The sequence below is a fragment of the Equus caballus genome, chromosome 6, assembly GCF_041296265.1.
Source record: "Equus caballus isolate H_3958 breed thoroughbred chromosome 6, TB-T2T, whole genome shotgun sequence".
NCBI classification, from domain to species: domain Eukaryota; kingdom Metazoa; phylum Chordata; class Mammalia; order Perissodactyla; family Equidae; genus Equus; species Equus caballus.
Genome location: NC_091689.1, coordinates 46,811,791 through 46,831,399, shown reverse-complemented (window position 1 = coordinate 46,831,399; position 19,609 = coordinate 46,811,791). Strand labels below are relative to the sequence as shown.

General features: G+C 56.1%; 1 protein-coding gene across 5 annotated transcripts; it reads right to left on the bottom strand.

The window, feature by feature from the left end:
* Positions 1 to 22: 22 nt before the first annotated feature.
* PLEKHG6 (pleckstrin homology and RhoGEF domain containing G6) lies at positions 23 to 18,185 on the bottom strand. 5 transcript variants are annotated; one of them, XM_070269792.1, is made up of 16 exons: positions 17,147 to 18,185; positions 14,938 to 15,167; positions 13,510 to 13,665; positions 12,779 to 12,943; positions 12,357 to 12,452; positions 12,052 to 12,102; positions 11,623 to 11,772; positions 10,607 to 10,717; positions 10,305 to 10,454; positions 9,949 to 10,086; positions 9,545 to 9,664; positions 9,024 to 9,156; positions 8,795 to 8,910; positions 1,854 to 1,999; positions 456 to 1,154; positions 23 to 251 (listed from the first exon to the last, which is right to left on the bottom strand). In XM_070269792.1, exons 2-16 carry the CDS (start codon positions 15,073 to 15,075, stop codon positions 242 to 244), a joined length of 2,379 nt encoding a protein of 792 aa, XP_070125893.1. In that variant the 5' UTR covers positions 15,076 to 15,167; positions 17,147 to 18,185; the 3' UTR covers positions 23 to 241. The 5 variants fall into 5 exon arrangements, with proteins under 5 accessions (XP_070125893.1, XP_070125894.1, XP_014596120.2 ...); XM_070269793.1 differs by having other exon boundaries at positions 14,938 to 15,143; positions 17,147 to 17,826; XM_014740634.3 differs by lacking the exon at positions 17,147 to 18,185 and adding an exon at positions 16,622 to 16,760.
* Positions 18,186 to 19,609: the final 1,424 nt, after the last annotated feature.

The window sequence follows — 19,609 nt, the reverse complement described above, 5'->3', positions numbered from 1 at the left end:
TGTAGTGATGACTGGGCAGTCGTTTTTATGTACAACTTTATGTGGGGCTCCCGTGTGTTTATGGTACATAAATGTACTGCTCCTGATCCCCAAGTCCTCTGAGCAGGAAGGGCAGGGTGCCTGGGCCAGGCTTCTCCGTGGGAAGTGTGGTCCTTGAGGTAGAGTCCAGGGGTGGGGTGGTGACCAGCACTCTTGGGGAGAGATTTCCTCCAGGAGAAATGCCAAAGGTCCTGAGTGGTCCTCACACTTCTCTGAGAAGAAAGGAGGTGGGTGTTAGATAAAGTCAGAAGTGGGGTGCAGGTGAGGCTCAGGGCCCTTCCCTGCCAAGGCCCTGCTCCGGTACCACCCTCCTTCTCTATGAGCTCCTCCCCACTGACCTCCTACTCTAGGACCCCTCCCCTCCATGCTAGCCTTCCCCTCGGCTCCCTCCCATGCCACCTCCCCTTCACACTTACGATGTGGACAGCGGGGTGTCCAGCTGTATGATGTGGGAGCCACGCATCCTCTGCAGTTGGATCCGCGTCAGCTTCCGAGGCCTGCTGTCCCCAGGCTCAGGGACGCCCTCAATCCTTTGGCTGGCCAGTTCCTCCCGAATCTCTCTGAGCATGTCTTCAGCCCGGAGAGGGCGGTGGGAGGGGGTGCGGCCAGGTCCTAGGAAGAGGGACCCCTCTTCTTCCTCATCTCCTGAGGACTCCCAGGGGCTTTCCCCAGCAGAGTCAGCGTGGGTCGGGGAGGTGGGGAGCTGCCCCCGAAGTCGGGCCCTATGCAAGGTTTCCACTACCACGTTCCCTCCCACTGAGGTCCCATCTTCTTCCTCAGACCAGGTCGGTGGGTCTCCCCTGGGAAGACTGCCTCTTCTTTGGATACCTTCCTCCGGCAGTTCAGGGGCACTTCGGCGTTGAGGAGCTTGGGGGTTAGAAGGCCGGGGGCGCAGAGGAACATCTCGGAGGTCCATGGTGGAGAAAGTGAGGCGAGGGTCCCGCCGGAAGGCCCGCGAGCGTAGTCGGCTCAGTGGGGAGCGGGACCCCTCGGGGGAGCCTGGGATCAGAGTGCCATAGCCAGAGTCTGAGGTATCATCTGGTCCCGAGGGAGTGTCTTCATCCGTGTCTTCTGTCACCACCAGGTGGGGGATGATGGTCGAGATCCCAGGAGTCCTACAATCAATAGTGAATGGTAGGAGTCAGATTCTGAGGGGTCAAGTTCAAGTCCAGGAAGTCTCCCTTGATCGCTCCATCCAGAAATGGCCCCTCCTCCAAATTTATTTTGGTCTCACCTTTCTCTTGCCCTGAGGTTGTTTTTCTCATCTCGCTGGCTAGACTGGAAGCTCCGCTAAGGCATTTAAGCCATAGCCCCTGGTCCAGGACCTTGTATCAAGGAGGCGCTCAGGTGTTTCCTGAGGGGCTCCTGAGCTCCCCTGAGGTTACCTTCAGTGGATCTGTCGTCTCCTTCACCATGCTGCCAAACAGCTGAGTTATTCTGGGTGACCCCCTCACGCTCTCTGCAGATTTGGACTAGCTGAACCCTGCAGCTGCGACGTTGTGCAAATCCATACTGGCCTTCACTCTCCATCCCTGGCCTGGGAAGCCTGCTCCTCTCAGGGAGTTCATGCCACTTGTGCCTGTTTGCCTCGCCCTGTGCCATCCCTAGGCTGGCTGACCCCCTAGGCTGTCCCATGCGGCCCTTCGCACGGCTGGTGCCAACCTGTTCTACTCCGAGCTGTAGCCGGGTCCCTCACTCTATTCCCAATCCCCTTACAAGGTGGACTGCCATTTCTCAGCCTTGTGGGTTCCACTTCTTTCCCTCCCTGACTGCACCCCCCACCCTGGGAGCCCTGTAGTCGCTGTGGGTCTTACCTCCCCTCTGCGCTGCTCTGAGAGCCCTCCAGCGAGGGTGTGGAGGGCCTGGTGCCCAGGGACTCCCGGTCCTGGTCCCGATAGAGGGCCAGGAGCTCCCTCTTCTGTTGGACGTACTCCTCTGCCTTCAGCTTTTGCAGGGTGACCTGGGGTGGCGATACGTTTCATTAAGAGCTCTCATTTATTGAGCACTTGCTGTATGCCAGGCACCACGCTAGGTGCTTTACATACATTATCTTGTTTAATCTTCACAACCACCCTGTGAGGCAGATATTATTTTTCACTCCTTTACTACTGAGAAATGGAGGCTGAGGTTAGGTAACTGCTGAGGTCATGCAGTAAGAAAGTGGGGTGAGGCAGGATTTGCACTCTGAGCCGGTCCTGGGGGTGGGTGGGTGAATAGAGGGCCCCTTTTCCTACCCGTACAGTTCTTCCTGCTTCTTATGCCCCTTTGGTAAGCTCTCTATCCTGTCTGTCTCCTCTTTCAGGAAGCCCTCCCTGATTGGTGGTGATGGTGGTATAAGTGCCGGGCCCTCAGGTTACTCTTTTTCCTACCACCAGGGTGGGCAGAGGCAGGCCCTGTTCTGGGCTGAGGACTCTGCTGTCCTTCAGAGATGAAAGCAGGATCATCTCAAGAATGAAGAGGATACATTATACAGTCATGTGTCGCTTAACAACAGGGGCACGTTCTGAGAAACGTGTCGTTAGGTGATTTCGTAGTTGTGCGAACATAATAGAGTGTGCTTCCACAAACCTAGATGGTATCGCCTACTATACACCTGGGCTATATGGTACTAATCTTATGGGACTGCAGTCATATGTGCGGCCCATCGTTGACTGAAACATCGTTATGCGGCACATGACTATTTTCTATCTTTCTCCCTCAACATTTTCATATTAGCGCCATCAGAATAAAATGGTGACATCTGAGAAGTGGTTTACAAAGCACCCCCACACGCACAGGGTCATTTGATACACACCGTGGGAAGCATGGCTGTTAGCCCATTTTACAGATGGAAAACAAGAGATGAAGGGACTTGCTCAAGGTGGCACAGGGTGAGAGAAGCACACCTGGGACTGGGCTTTTTGCTGTGAGTCCTAGTTCAGCACTATTTTTCAAGGGCAGCTTCAAAGGGCAAAGTGTTACTAAAGGACAGCGTTCGCGGGGGTGGGGAAGGCAGCAGAACCTGAGAAGACTCAGGTCCAAGGTGGGGCTCGGCAAAAGGGAGGTGGCGGCTGCTGTGGGCAGGCTGATAACAGAACGCACTGGAGTGGCCGTATCATTGTTAAAATATTGAAGTCCTTCCGTGCTGGTAAGCAGAGGGCTGCTGTGGGAGCCTCCGCCTCCCTTTGCCCCGGACGACCCCGCCCCCAAGATCCAGCAGCTAGAGGGAGAGCAGCTGGCTCAGCAGGGGACCTAGGACCCTCCCCCCAGCTCCCCGCAAAGCTCCGCTCGGATTGATTTGATGTCCATGTCATACTGGTTATTAAATATTTTGAATATCTCCCCAGCTTGAGGTCTAATGAACCAGCAACTCTTGGGCACCTGGACCTTCCCAAAGCCTGTCCAGAAATACAGGAGGGTAGCTGGGTCAGGACAAGAGACGTGGAGAAATGGATGAACAGGGATAGGAAAGTGACATCAAGCTTGTATTTCCCATTCTCCTTCCCCTGGCTCTGCAGTCAGCCTGGTGAGTGACAAAGCAGTGCAAAGATGCTTAGCAGTCTCATCAGACTGGGTTCCCTGGGCCAGAGCAAGGGGCGATGGGGCCTAGGGGCAGGAAACCAGCATGGGCCAGGTCCTGTGATCTGCCCCCTCGTCCTGTCCCCAGGCCTCATCTACCAGCTGCGCAGGAGGAGTGTGGGGGAGGAAGAGGAGACAGGAGGGCGGGAGAGGCCAGGGCGGGACTGGGGCAGCCTGCCTGTCCTGCTGAGATGTAGTGCCCTTTTCCCCACATGACCCAAGTTCAAGTTTGTGTTTGGGATATCCAGGATACAGACGGTGTGTGGAAGAAAAGAACTGGAAGGAAGTGGGGGTTGTCTGTAAAGAATATCCAATACCAGCATCTCTGCTAAACTTGCCTCTGGCCCCACCCAGGGAAGCAGCAGAGAGGTGGGAGACCTCAGGTACCAGGGGCCGGGGCTGTCTGAAGTGCCCCCAGCCACCCCAAAGCCTCCCCAACAACCCTGGGAGGGTTTTCTCAGCTTGGGTAAGAGGAGAGACGTGTTGGGGGCAGGGTGGGAAAGGAAGAGGAAATTGGTGCCTGAGCCAGAATGTGACACCCCCACAAAGCCGGGAAAAGGAAGGGAGGGCTCCCCTACACGATTCTTCTTCCTCTGCCCTGGTGGAGAACTGAAGCCTTGGGAGGAAATGCCTCCCCTCCCGCTGCCTCTGGAGTGGCTCCCAGATTTACCCACTTTCCTCCCGACGTCCCCACTATGGACGAAAGCCCATCTCTGGAAGGTGCCCACAGACTCTAAGCAGCAGATGTGCAGGCATTCCCCCAGCCAGCATGGGCCACCAGGCCCCACCCTCCAGCCTTTCTGCTAATGAGGACAATAACAAACATTTATGGAGCGCCCATTAAGTGCTGGGCCTGGTGCCAAGCAGCTGACAAATATAATTCTCCCGTCTGTCCTGCATGGTAGTTCCCATCATCGCTGCAATTCCCCAGATGGGGACGGGCTTGGAGAAGTGCAGGAACTCCGCAAGAACACAGATAGCAACTGAGAGATGGGCTGGGGCGCCCTGGGAGCCTGGCTCTTTCCCTCCTTTCGTTTCTTGGCCTCTGTCTCTGACAGCTTTCTGTTCCCGTCACTGGTTCCTTTTCCTCTAGCCGCCCCTAAATATGGGCATTTCCCAAGATTCAGTCTCTCACCCCTTGAGAAGCTCAAGCCCTCGTGGTCAGACCCACGAGGAATAAATCTACATCTACGCTTCTGTAAGGGGGAGAAAAACAGTGTGACCCCTGGGGGCGGCTCTCTCAGGAGACCACTGGACATTCTACAGCCCTCTTCAGTTTATAAACACTGTTGGCAATTGAGAGAAGCAGTCCCCAAGAATGTGGTCTGAGACAATAGCAGGACACACTAATTTCGAGGTTTCAGTGTTCTTTGCCTTGTGAAGGGGGGCCAGAGCTTGTGCCCTGCTTGGCAGCATATCAGAAATGACTTCCTTACCTCTACTAGCCAGGAGGAGGACTACCGGGGGCTACATTAGTTTGCGTAATAAAATACCAACAATTTTTAGTGGTCTCCTGGGGGTTCTAAAGGGAGAAGGTGGGACCGGGGTGTCATCAGGCCACTGGGAACCAAAGGAAGAAGAGAAGGTTCTGACGGTGGGGGTGGTAAAGAAAGGAGGCTGCCTGCCAGTAAGGGCCCCCACCTGCTGTCCTGGGGAGGGGGGGCTCCAGGAACCCCGAGGCTCGTTTCCAGTTTTGTCCTCTGCTCCTCACTTTCCCAGCCTTCAGTGCAACTCGATTAATCACTAAGAGTGATGTCAGTTGCCAGCCAGTCTGGCCTTGCGGACACTGTGTTTGGGCTGGGGAGAGTGGTGTGGAGGGCAGGCCCCTGCCACGCAGAGAGAGGGGACTCTGAGCGGGCCTGAAGCATGGGTCAGCAGATGGGAGACCGCTCTCATCACACCCCCAAGTGGCAGCCCTGCAGGGCTGGAGGATACAAGATTTTCAGGTTCCATCTTTCATCCTTATATCTTTTTTTATGGCAAAAACCTCATTTATCTTTTACTCTCCTAATTCAGAATTTTAAAAAAAAATTTGGTGAGGAAGATTGGCCCTGAGTTAACATCTGTTGCCAATCTTCCTCTTTTGGCTTGAGGAAGATTGCCCCTGAGCTAACATCTGTGCCCATCTTCCTCCACTTTATATGTAGGATGCTACCACAGCACGGCTTGGCTAGCATGGCTTGGCCAGCATGGCTTTGTGATCTGAAACCTCGAACCCTGGGCCACTGAAGTGGAGCGTGCGAACTAAACCACTATGCCACCAGGCCGGCCTCCCAGAATTTTTAATACAGTACTTAAACTGAGACCACGCTCTGGTTTTCCTTTTCTCAGATAAGCTTTCCACATTATGACACAGTATCATAGAAAAGACTGTGGGAAGAATGCTTAAAATTATTTAAACTACAAGACTATTTTCACCCTTTCTCAAAAGTTTCAGAGGCCCTAATATGCTAATGACAAATCATTATTATCTATTCATTAAAGTGAGCCCTATGAGAACCACTAATTTGATTTAAACTCTTTAAAAATAATGAAGTTGCATTCTTTAGAAATAGTCTACACTAACATTTCTTTCCTTGTTCAAATGCCTTTTCTTTTTTTTTAAATTGAGGTGTAGTTGACATATAATACTATATTAGTTTCAGGTGTACAACGTAATGATTTAATATTGGTATGTATTATGAAACGACCACCACAATAAGTCTAGTTAACATCTGTCACCATACATTGTTACAATTTTTTTTCTCTTGTGATGAGAACTTTTAAGATCTACTCCCTTAGCGACTTTCATATTATTAGCAACTATTTCTCAGCTGAGCTCCAGGTCTGCGTTTCCATATTTCCAAAAGCCCCTAGGGTGTCTGCACTGGGCTGTCTCCCACCACCTCATCCCCAAGTGCTTCTGTTGAAAACTAAGTATTACCACCCTAGCCTCCCCTCTCCCAGGAAGCAACAACTAAACAAACGGTTTCTCTTTCCAATAATTTCGTTGCTGTCAGGGGTGCCTTTGCCAAGGCCGTCTCTCCAGCAAGAACCCTGGGAGGCACATCATGTCTGTCCCCACAGACCTGAGTTACCGAGCATTCACCCAGAGCTGGCGCCATGCTCCCTGTTTAATCTGAATGATTCCTTTGAACCTTCCGTACGAGGCAAGGACTGCTATTATGTGCAGCCATTTTCAGGTGGAGAAATGGAAGCTCAGGGAGGCCACATGGCTCACCGTCGCTCAGCAGGGTAGGAAGAGGTAGAAGTGACGTCTGACCCGAGATTTTCGTGCACTCTGTCAGTCTAGGCTGTCAACCACAGTCTCCCTAAGGCTCTTCTTCCCCTTCCTTCTTCTTTCGCCCCTTTCTTCTCCCTTCTTTTTTTTCTTTTCTGCAATGTGTCCCTAAGGCCATGGCACTGAACCTCAGTGTTTCACAGCCACACTCTCGTACAGTAAATCTCCTGCCACCAACCTCTCCCTTCTCAGCCCACCTGTCACTCTGCCACCTGACACTTCAAGACAGAACACAGTGATTTCACCCTGGCATACCCTTGCTCAAGGATCTCTGGTGGCTCTCTCTTGTCAACCCAGTTCAGTTCAGTCTCGTCCAGTCCACACTCTTCGGTAGCTCTTGGGGTCCTGTAGAACCTGGCCTCTCATCACTCGCTCACACAAACCCTTTGCTCCAGACTCAGACAGACATGGTCACTGTCCCCAAATAAATCCAACCCAGTTGCCACCTTGAGTCTTCTGCTCATGGTCTTCCCCATCCTTAAAAGTCCAACTCAAACCTCCGCTCTCCTCTGGCCATTCGGCTTCTGTAGTGGATTGAACAGTGGCCCCAGAAAGACGTGTCCAGGTCCTAACCCTGAGAACCTGTGAGCGTGACCTTATTTGGATAAAGGGTCTTTCCAGAGACCCTAAGTTAAGGATCCTAAGTTAAGGATCTCAAGATGAGCTCCTGCTGGATTTGGGCGGGCTCTAAATCTAATGACTGAGGTCTTCATAAGAGTCAGGACAGAGCGATTTGGACACAGAGACACACAGAGAGGAAGGCGACGTGGGGACAGAGGCAGAGGGGAGTGATGTTGCCACCGCTAAGGGACACCTGGAGCTACCAGAAGCTGCAAGAGGCAATGACAGATTCTCCTCCAAGGCTTTAGAGCCTTGGAGAGGAAGTGCGGCCCTGCCGACACCTTGATTTCCAGCTTCTGGCCTCCAGACTGGGAGAGAATAAGTTTCTGTTGATTTAAGCCCCACTTAGAGGGAACCACTACAGCTCCACTCGCATCTCTCTTCTTCTGAAGTCCTCTAGCTTTTATCACGTACATCTGCCCACGTCACTCCCTGGTTAAACACCTTCACTGGCTCTGTGTCATCTGTAGGACAAAGTTCAAGTTCCTTGAGATGGGCACGATCTGGTGGCGCCTACCTCCCAGCCTCTCTGCTGCTACGCGTGCCCTTCTGCTTTATGCCCGCCCTTCTGCTTTATGCCCTAGAGATACAAGCTACTAGGCCGGGGGTTCTCTCAACGGACGCAACTGGTTCATATTTCTGACCTTTGCACAGTCTGCTTCTCCATTTGGAATACCTTTCCCGCCCACTCTTGTTGATGTACTCGTAGATATCCCGCAGAAGGTGCTCAGACAATAGCTCTTCTGTGAAGGCTTCGCCGCGTACCCTCCCTCTGCACTGTGCCCTTCCAACCAAGCCACCAGACAGAGTGAATTACTCTCTTCTTGGTCCTAGTTCCTTTCTGTGTACATGTTTCTATGATTTCTCTTATTATTATTATTCTATTATTTCTATTATTTGTATACTCGTTTGTCCAGCTAGGCTGCAGCGCACATTCCTTGAGGGCGGGAATGGTGTTCTATTCTTTTCTGATTCCCTAGCACCTAGCCAGTGCCTGCACCCAGCAAGGGCTCTGTTAATGTCTGTTGAATGGAACTTCAAGTGTAGAAGTTAATTGTTTCAGGGTATAATTGTTTAGGGGATGCTGTCTGGGGCTGTCCCAGGGACTAGCACAGTAGCTGGCCAGGCTTTCTTCTGCAGATGGTCAAGGCTGCGTCTCTCTCTTGAGGGCACGCCTAGGGGCTGGAGGTCTGAACCTGCATCCACCTCAGCCTCTCCTCCTCTTCCCCTCTTGTGCTCCCGTTTCTGAGCTCCGAGGGCCCCGACCGTTCCTCCCTATGCCTGGTTTTCACATACCTGGGCCTGCTGCGTCTTCTCCAGCCACCGGGCACGGTCTGCAGGACTGGGACAATGCATAGTGAGGGCAGTGGAGACACACTGGAATTCAGTGAGGTGGATCACCAGGAAGCTGTCTGGGTGGAGAAGGCCTGCTTCAAGGGCCGGACCTTATTTGGTCGCCATCCCGACTTCCCCCTCCCTTTGCCAAGAGGAAAGGAGAAGGGAAGGGGCCCCGCAGGAGACATACTAGGGTCTCGGAGGGGTTGGCACACAAGCTTCTCCAGCATGAGTGGGGGGCGGATGACCTTGGCTTTGTCTGCTTTGCGGTGGGGCTTGGTCACCAGGAGCATGTCGGAGAAGAGGAACAGGTACACGTCCAGCTGGGGTCGTGCGTAGGAGAAAGAGACAAGGGTCAGCTGGAGCAGGGGGAAGGGCTGGACAGGGATGGGGGCTCATGCGCGGGTGTGAATTGCATGGGTGCACACGTGCACAGGGACAAGCACAGAACTGTGGGAGGCTAGAGCTGGAAGGGGTGTCGATTTGGCCCCATCTCTCGCTTTAAAGGCAGAGAAAGTGGCTGACTCAGGGACATGCATACAACCAGAGCTTAGCTGGAACCATGTCCTCTTCCCAGTAGACACACAGACACACACACCCCTCTTCTCCCATTTCCCGCTTTTCTGACTCTTATCCTGTCTCCATCATCTCCCTGTTCTTTCTCTGCAGTCCATCTCCCATCTTCTCCGCTCCTCCCCACAGCTCTCTCACCTTCCCTTCTCGCCCCTCCTTCACCCGCACGGGTCCTTCCAGCAACAGCTGCCTGGTGTGCTCGGGAGCAACCCCCAGCATGGGTGACGTCAGGTCCAGGGTGGAGAATGGACGCAGGTTCTGAGCGATACAGAGAGGAGAGGATCAGGGGCTGGGTGGGGCTTGTCTCTACCTCTCAGCTAAGGTGGTTCTTGGTTCTGTCACCAGCCCCTTCTCTTCCTGGTCCTTCCTGTCTTGGATGGAGAGGAAGCATCCCAGTGCCTCCTCCTCACCCTTTTGAACTCCGCCCCTTGAACGCTCACACACCCTCTGTGGTGCCTCTGCCCCCTCCCCCGCAGGCCTCTGCTTCACCCGTTTGCTTGGGGACCTTGCTTCCGGGGCCCCTTCCCTGTGCCCTCTCTCACCTTCTCCACCTCCTCACTGGACGGCTCCAGCACCTCGTATGGCCCAATGCGTTGGGCTGCAGCCACCAAACTCTCCTGCTCTTCGCCCTGGCGGACCTGCTTATTGATGTGTCGCAGGAATGACTCCACAGCTGCAATCTAGGTGAAGGCAGGTGGGTGGAAGGAGGGACAGCTTAGTTCCTCACCCTGTCCATCCCACCCCATCACTGGCAGCCACAGCATTCCAACACAGACTGGCCAGTCAGTGCCACATGGTCACATGCATATGAAGAACGAGACCCTCAAGGGTTCATGGATATCAGTTCCCACGCACCAGCCCCCAACTCCCAAGGGTACTGGTCCACCAGGCCCCCTACCATGGCGTGCAGGGCCTCTTGGGCTCGTGCCTCGGGGCTCCTCTTGAGCACAGCCTGGAGCAGCAGCGGGTACTTGGTGATGCGCTGGTGGGGCTTGATGAGCAAGTCACCCAGGGTCTGCCTCCCCGAGCGCTTGTGCTTCTCACACCACTGCCAGGGAAGGTGGGCAGGGGGTCAGGGGTCTGCAGGATCCCTCCTGACCCACCCTAGTGATGAACTCAGCCTTGGACCCAGCTGGAGACCAGGGATGACCTGGTTGTGTAAGGACCCCCCGCTTCCCTAGGCACCCCGCTCGCTCCTACCTGCACGAAGGCATTGAAGAGCGGGTTATTGTCTTGCTGCTCCCGGGCGTAAGCCATGGTCTGCTTCACTCGCAGGCAGTACTGGATGTAGGGCTGAAACCGCTGGCTGAACTGGAGGAACAGATATGGGGGGAGGGGAGCAGGCAGGGGGAGAATGTCATGAGATACAGGCTCCAGCTGCAGAATGTGGAGAGCAGGGCGGGCCGAGAGCCTCTCAGACCCTTAGTCCAGCTCTTGCCAATCCCGACCTCCCGTGACGGCTCTTCCCCATGACTTCCAGCCCCCTCTCTCCGGATTCCAAGGAGCACTGGAGGCTCTGAGAGGCCCACCCACAGCCCCTGCTGTGCCCTGCTGCTCTGGACTCACTCCCACCGTCAATAATTCAGCTGGAACGTTTTCAGGACACTGCAGATCCCATTTCACCCCAATGGTGGGGTGGTGACCTGAGGCTTGCCTAGAAGCTCTGTTCCTGTGGAAGGGGCCACTTAAGGCTCCCAGGAGATTGTCCCCCTACCTTTCTACCCCATTCCAACTCAGCAAGGCCCACGTTTTCCTGGGTGGGTAAAGCTGGAAGAAAGTCTGGTGCTAGGCTTCTTGCTTTCTCTTATCACACTTCTCCACGCTCTGGGTGCCCCTGTGGCCTGTACACCCTCCTCCCAGCCCGCTAAGGCATGCCTCGCTCAGGCCCCATTCTTGCTTTCTGCTGTTTGTCAAAGGATCTCTGTTCAAGAAGTAAGATTTTATAGCGGCTAAGAGCTTAGGTATAGCCCTTTCCTGAAATAGCTGCACTTTCATTTCACAAGGTGCTCAGAAGCCTGAAGAGCCTTTGGGACAGAGGCCATACTTGTGGAATGAAGGGCAGGAGGTACGGTGATCTTGTGGGGGAGGGGCTGTGCCCTTGGACCCCCTCGAGTCACGGAAGGATTCCAGGCGAATGGGCATGCCCTGCACACAGGAACTCCTTCGGGCTTTCCCAGTCTCGCCCCATCCAGACACAGCCCTCCACCATGGCTCACCATCAGAAAGCCATTTTGCAGGCTGATAGGGTCCAGAGGCCGGCCTGAGGCTCGAGTCTCCCCCAGGGTAGGCCCCAGCACCTCTTCCCAAAAGCTGTGGTGGGCTCGAATCAGGCTGGGGACGTTTCCAAATAGGGTCTCAGCTGACACCTGGAGGAGGGAGCAGAACTTGGCCACATGCCTCGGCAGGTCACCATCAGGCAGTACTGGTCATGGACAAGCAAGACAGCTAAGCTTGGAGAGTGGTGGTCGGGTAGGACCTGCTGTCTGCTTGGAGCAGGAAGGGGAGTAGGGAAGGCAGGGGTGTCCTAGAAAACGGGGCAGTGGAAATGCGGACTGGGTGGCCTGGAGAGCTCTCTGTGACCCCACCCCAACTCCCCGGGCTCCGAGCTGGGATGTACCAGGCTCCCCTCCTGAGCGCCCACTCACTTCGTTCAGCAGTCCCACTCGCTGCAAGTTCAGCAAACCGGCGGCCAGGAGCTGGATGTAGGGGGAGATAATGGGCTCAGCTCTTGGGACCCCAGCCCAGCCCTTCAAGGCATCCCCACCCCCAGCTTCAGTGCCGCTAACCTCTCTCCCAAGATCCCCAGGGCTCTAATCAGGGGCATCTCTCGGTATCCTGTGGCTCCATCCCCCAACAACCCTGCCCTTCTGGTCTGGGAGAATGGGGATAATGCCGGGGGTAGACGGGCAAACGGCTGGGGTGGGGCCAGGGCTGGGGCTGAGGGGCTCACATCCGTCATGATCTTGAGCTTTCGCACGTAGACCAGCTCGGTGGTCAGGAGCTCCCACAGTGCTTCCTGCTGGTGGCACAGCTCCCGGCTCATCTCCTGGGGCCGGGAGAGGGCTGGTTCAGTTGGGATACGATGACAAGAACAGCAGCTAGCGTTCCTTAAATACTACTGGCTCTCCTTCATAGACGACCTTTTTAATCCTCAAACAGGTCCTCCAGTGTGTAGGGGTCTCATTCCCACTTTACAGATGAAGCGACCGGGGCTCCGAGAGCTATGCTGTCTTGACTAAGATCTCACTACCAGGATTTGAACTCAGAGCAAGATGTCTCCAAACGCTTTCCTCACATGACCCCACTTCCTGAGGGCTTTCCCTGTGTCTGTAACACCACCGGGACGGGACAGAGACCGAGTTACAGGCCCACCTTGTGCCCAGGCACCAGCTCCTTCCAGGACTTCTCGATGGTCAGGCCTGTGTCGCCACCCTCTCCTATCTCCCAGCGCCGCCGGTCCTCAGGGGGCAGGCGGGGCATCCCAAACATGCTGAATGTGTGCAGCCTCACCTCCAGCTCGTGGGCCCTGGTGACTTCCTGGGGAGCCAAGAAGGGGATCAGTCCTGTCACATCCTGGGCACCCAGCCCACCTGGCCCAAGAGGGCTGTGTATGTGTGTGTGTGTGTGTGCCTGTCTATCTGGGAGGTGGCAAGCAGCATTGAGTGTGAGTGGGGACATGGAGGCCTGGGGCACAGGGATCAACCTCGGCTGGGATTACTGGGGAAAGGGCGTTGCTGGAAAATGGATGGAAAGGCACCTTGGTCTGCAGAAAGGTCCGTGGACAGAGGGGCCTGACCTGGGCTCCCTGACCAGAAAGGTGCCTTCCAGAGGTTTCCCGAGATAGAACCCTTCAGAGGGACTTCCAGGTGGAGACCAGAACAGTCTCAGGGAACCAGTGGTCTCAGGCAACATTTTCACATTTGCCCATAAAACGGACATCTTTATGAGGCCACACAGCTTAGAGATGCATCCCTGAGGGGGTCTCTAGACAGAGCTGACTGTGGCTTCTTGGAGGGGCTGCCCATGATCTCGGCTCGGATCCTCTGTGGAGGATGTCACAGCGCAGGCTGTGAGTGTGGGGAGGAGAGGATAGGGACCATTACCTTGAGCTTGGGGGAGTGAGGTGGGCCAACCGCAAAGTGGACTCCATGCCTCTTCTCGGACTCCTGTTCTCGCAACCGCATGGGAGACAAGCCTCGGGCTTGGCCGGAACCCTTGGCAAAGGGGACATAGTCTTGGAGGCGCCGGCGACCGAGATCCTGGGGAGGAGTAGGGAAAGTTCTGGGGGTGCCTTCTTTCCCCCAGAAGTTCCAGAGAGGTAGAGGGGGCCTGGCTTGGCTCCAGATGGTGTCCCCCACCGCTGCAAGCTGGGCTGGCTCACCTCTCCCCTCAAACCAGTTTGGTGTGAGCCACTCCTGCCCTGAGTCACAGCGGCTGCTGCCAGAGAGGCCTAGGGAGTTGGGCAGAGACGGGCCAACCTGGCTCCCCAAGTGGGCCCGGGGGCAGAAGTAGGGCCCTCCTCCGGAGCAGCAGCACAGGCACACACACGCCTGGGCTGTGGCGTGTACCCCTAGTGTCTGTCCGCTCGCACGTGTGCTCCCTGTACCACGGGCTTGCACATGCAACGCACGGTGCACACTGCCCTCTGGGTCCCTCACATCTTCCCGTGTCTGTGAACAGCCTCCCTTGCATGTGGGGATGATGACACACACATGTGCAGCCTCCTCCCCAGGGGGATTCAGCCTGTGTCCTATCCAGTGGGAGTGGCTGCCCTTCTGTGTGAGAAGTTGAGGCCACGGCCACAAGTCTCTTCCCGGGCAGGCCTGGTCACATTCCTTGACCTGCCTGTGGCCTGACTTACCCACATACTTCCCAGTCTCCCTTCCCGCCCTCAGCCTGGGAGAGTCCCCAGCTGTCCTCCCTGTCTCCCCAGTGCCAAATCCTCCTCCAGTAAGGCAGGGGATACCCCCAGCCGGAAGCAGAACTGTTCTCAAGGTGGAGGGAAGCCTGAAGGCTGAGAGAAAGACCGCGGGGCCTCCACACTCTTTTCGTTGGTCAGCACTGGAGGTGGGCCAGGAGGGTGGAGTTGGGGTGCAGCCCCACACCCCTCCCCTACCTTGTAGAGTAGGGACACCCTGAACCTTTGCTCTTCCTCCAGCCCTGACTCAGAGGGAGGCAATTCTCAGACCCCACAGGCTCCTCCCAAGTAGAGGCGGGAGTCTGGGAGGTGCTAACCCAGGGCTTGGTGACCTCTCCGAGCTCCATGCCTCGGACTTGTCTCACAGCACCTCTCTGAGGACCTGGCTTCTCCTGGCTCTCTGCCTTGCCTGCCCCAGCTGTCTGGGATGGGTGCAGACTCTTGGGAGCCTGGCCTAGCCCTGGCCTCCTCTCCCTCACAACCCAGGAAAGAAGCCAGGGGTGAGGGACAGGAATAGAGCAGCCCACGAACCTGCAAGGGGACAAAGACTTGAAAGCTGAGTGTCATCGTTCTTGCCCCCCCAGGTCACTTTTAGGGCGTAGCCTGGACTCACCAGCACGAGGCCTCCTCGGGGATAGAGACCGCCAGCAGCATTCTGGGCAGAGGCCCGATGCCGGCCCCCATAAGCCTCAATGCGGGAGGCCACGAGTCCTTGGAGGGGACCTTCATCTGGAGGATGAAAGGTCTGCATCCCTTTTCGCCTGGGTCACCTCCAAAGCATCATAACTCTGATGTCCAGAAGAGAGGGGTCCCTTGAGGCTGCAAAGAGAAAATAAAGAGGGGCTGGCCCCATGGCCGAGTGGTTAAGTTCGCGCGCTCCGCTGCAGGCGGCCCAGTGTTTCGTTGGTTCGAATCCTGGGCGCGGACATGGCACTGCTCATCAGACCACGCTGAGGCAGCGTCCCACATGCCACAACTAGAAGAACCCACAACGAAGAATACACAACTATGTACCGGGGGGCTTTGGGGAGAAAAAGGAAAAAATAAAATCTTTCAAAAAAAAAAAAAAAAAAAGAGAAAATAAAGAGATGGAAGGGCCAGTCTTGATCAGGGAGTGGCACTAGGCTTGGAGACCAAAGCAGTGGGGATGGGAAGGGAAAGAGGATGGAGTGGGAGAAGAGAGGGCCAAGGGCTTGGTCTCTTGTTGGAAGAGCGTGGCTGCGTCAGCTATGACTTGGTGGGGTGGGGTATGCCCCCACATGCTAAGTAGAAAGGCCCTTGGAGCTACACCTCCTCCCACACATGTGCGCCTATTTGGGGTGCGAGCTCCCAGGCTGGCCTCGTAGGATGCTGTAGTCCAAAGAGTCGCCGAGAGCAAGGGTCACGGACAGGTCTCCAGCTTCCTGGATGCTCCCAGGTGGGAGGGTTCCCCTTGCACCTAGTTACACCCTCTCCTTCCCTATATGGGGGCGCGGGGGGGGGGGGGCAAGCCACAGGGAGGCCTGGGGTGGGGGCGTGGGGTGGCTGGAGACTGCCACCTGTTTTTGTACAGGCTGCAAGCTAAGAATGCTTTTTACATGTTTAGTTGAAAAAGATCAAAGGAAGAATAACATTTTACAACACACGAAAATTATATGAAATTCACATTTCAGTGTCCATAAATACAGTTTTATTGGAATGCAGCCACATTTACTTATTTACAATTGTTTATGACTGCTTTCCTGCTAGTTGTGACGGAGACAGCACAGGCTTCAAAGTCTAAAGTAGTTACCATTGGCCCCTTTCCTGATAAGTTTGCCAGCCCCTTCCCTGGACCCTCATGGCCACAGACAAGGAGGCGAAGGAGGGCCAGTTGTCAGCCCGCTTCCTTAGAGACACCAAGGGGAAGCGGGCTGTGTCGTCTTCCCCTGCCTCTGGAAAACCTCCACGGAGCGGGCAGCCAGGTGTGGGGCTCCATCCTTCCCCTAACCCTGGATAGAGGAACCACCCCCTGAGTGGGCAGGGCCTGGAGAGGAGAGGCCTCCTAAACAGACGCTGGGCCCCTCCCGGTGGGCCCGAGGCCCCTGCCCAGCCCTCCTCTTAGGGTTTCTCTGATTTGTGAGCAGCAGAGGAAGACGTTCACGGCCTCCCAGGCCCCCTCCCCAAAATCTTCTCTCCAAGGGCTCTGTCTTCCTTTCCCTCTTCCTACCCACGGTCCTTTTTGAGCTTTGACTCCCTTCCTCTCTCGCCCCGCGCCCCCCGCCCCCTACCCGCCCCGCCCCGTCCCGTCCCGTCCGCCCGGCCCTCCTGCCGCTCACCTGGGCGCGCAGGTGTCCCGGCGCCCGCGGCCCGCGCTGCCCGCCCCGGCCCGCGGGGCTCCCGGCGGCCGCCGGCTCCCGCAGCGATGCCAGCCCGGCTGCCGGCCTGGGTCTGGGATCGAGCGGCCCGCACGACCCGGGCAGCGCAGGACCGGGCGGGGAGGAAAGGTGGCGGGAGAGGGGCGGGGACGCGGGCTGGCGCCGCCCTCTCACCGCCGGCACCCGACCGGCCGCTCCGCGCGGACGTCTTTGCGGCCCTGGGGACCCAGGGGCCCCTGCCGGGGACGCGGCCACCATCCTCCCCGAGCAAGGAGAGCGCACTTCTCGGGACCCCCTCCCCGTATTTCTTTCGACCCCGAACTCACCACCCAGCCGGTCCGGGCGGAAGGGCTGGGACCGCCTGGCGCCCTCCCCTCCTGGCCAGACCCCCGCGAGGCACCAGAGCAATAAGGCGCAAATGCGGGGCTGGGCGCCGCCGCAAGAAGCGGCGGCGGTAAGGACTGAGAGATTGGGGCAGATGCTCACCTCGCTTTCTGTGTGCAGTGAGTGGCCGGCTATTCCCTCCTCCCCTTGCCTATCTTCCTCCTTCGACCAGGCAGGGGAGCGGGACTGCCAGCAGAAGGGGCACGGGGGCCCAGGGACCCCTCGAGGCGCTCACACTACTCTCTGGCCGCGGAGTCCAAAGTGTGACCCTTATCTCTCCCTTGCTTGCCCTGGCCATCTAGTGGAAGGCTGGACTTTGCCTTTGCTCCATGGATGGCTCCCGGTGCCAGGCTGAGGCCTGATCCAACACTTCTCCCATTACCTAGGACGGGCGGTGGGAGGACAGGGGTATCAGATGGGGGCACCCTCACCCTTCACTGGCAAACGGGCATACTCCGGGCTTCACAAGGGCACTCCCAGCACCGACGGGGGCTGCTAAAATAGACACTGTTCAAGGAAGGCACTTGCTGGGCGTTCCATGAAGGGACCGCATTTTCACATCCCCAAATCATGACACGTCATCCAACAGAAACGCTAGACATTGGGAATAAGAAGTGTCCGTGGGTGTGCGGTCCTTAAAATCTTATCGTGAAGAAGCCAAAGACCCTGTAGTGGGGGTGGGGCAGGTCTGAGCGCCCTCCCCTCCTGTGGTCTGCCCAGGGCATATCAACTACGCCGAGCTTGATACAACTCCTGACATTGGTAGAGCTTCTGAAATTTACAAACACTTGCAAAGCATAATCTCATTGCTCTCCGCGGGAGAGGATCTCCATTCTCTCCTGTCTGGCGTATTAACCTCATAAATGATCTGAAGTATTGTAGTCCTTGCTCCGGCTCCAGGGACTCTGTTTCGTTGGGAGAGGAATGGTTATCATTTGATGGTTTCTGATTTTGTCTGCCCTCCTTGTGTCTGCCCTCCAGTGTTCTCTTTTTCTGAGCTGGCATTATGTGATTGCTCTGTTGCTTCAGAAGAGTTCTTTGTACCTCTAGCTCCCTGCATCCTACCTCCTGCTTCCTGCCTCCCCGTTGACTGGGATCAGTGTTAGGGAGAGAAGTTGAGGGAGGCAGGAACTGTTGTGGTGAGAGGCACTTTCCTCCTCCCACTGACAGGGTGTGTGTCTGTGTGGGTGAGTGTATGAGAGAGAGCAGAGCTCCAGGGATGACAACAGCAGGCATGAGGGAGAGTGGGCTAATAAACCAGGACATTGTGATTACTGCCTGTGTTAAATGACACCCCAGAGAGAGCTGGTGCCAAGGGCCCCTAGCTTCTCCTCCCAGTGTCTCCCAGAAAGAGGTGAAAGGAGGAGTAAGAAGGAAATTGAAATTGAGAGAATACCAGCGACAAGCCTGGACTTAGAGCCTCTGGGGTGAACTGACTAGACTGGCCCAGTGGCCACGAGGAGAGTTAACCCTTTCATTCCCCTCAAGGCTGAGATACAATCTCCAGCCGCCAGTGCCCGAGGACCTGTCTTCAGCCTCCCTGGGAGGAGAGGTTCCCAGGGAAAGCTGGAGTCTGAAAGCTGGAGTCTATAAGCTGGAGGTGTGGCCTGGTGTGCGGGGACCAGGGAGGGCATTGCTTCTGTGCTCTCCTTGTTCTGTTCTGGTCTCGTTGTCAGAGTGTTACTCTCATAGCCTCCGTTTTCCCTAGCCCCTTCCATGCTGTGGAGAGGAGACACTTTCCCCAGGCTGAGAGGGGACACAGCTCCAGGAGCTGAATGAAGCCTGACGAGTTGGGAGGCCAGGGGGCTGGCCTCTGCTGAGAGGCACCTCGGAGCACCTGGCCTGTGGCCCAGAGAGGGACACCTGGATACTTGTCTTTCTTCCTGGCTGGCCCTGGACTTTCCTCACATCTCTAGCTTGAGTCCTCTCCCTCCCCCATGCCTCAGTTTCTCCCCTGGTGCAGGCACCCCTCATCAGGCCCCCAGCTTGTCTGTCCAAGGTAGGAGCTCTGTGGATCAAAAGCCTCTGTCCGATACAGCATGAGAGTAACCTTCTGGGGCTGACACAGGGAGCCCCAAGTCCCTTCTCCCCTCCCTCACAGGCAAGAAGGTCAGGGAGCCTAACTCAAGCCCTGAGCTCTGCCCAGCCCACACCTCTCAGGGCAGGAGGCCATCTGGGTTAATGAGGTGCTAGCAGGTTCTAGCAACAGGAGGCAGCTGATGGGGGTGTGTCCTCCTTGCCCCCGGAGTCGGAGATGTGGGAAAGTTGCGGGCTGGATCTGGGAGGCACCAGGTCATGTGAGGCAGAGAAAACCAGGAGGCCAGGCCACTGGGCACAGCTGCCAGTGCCTTAGACCAGAACTGGTGCCCTTCCTCCCTTTTCTTCTTTCCTCCTCCCTCCCTCCCTTCCTTCCCTGCTTATTGGCAGTGTTCATCTGTGCAACGTACTAGGAGTATACAGAATATGTATTCCTAGTATGAGGAATAGTCCTAATCCTACTGTAACGGATTGTGTGTGACTTCTGGGAGATTACAGACGAACGGGGAGACAGACAGACTAAAGGTG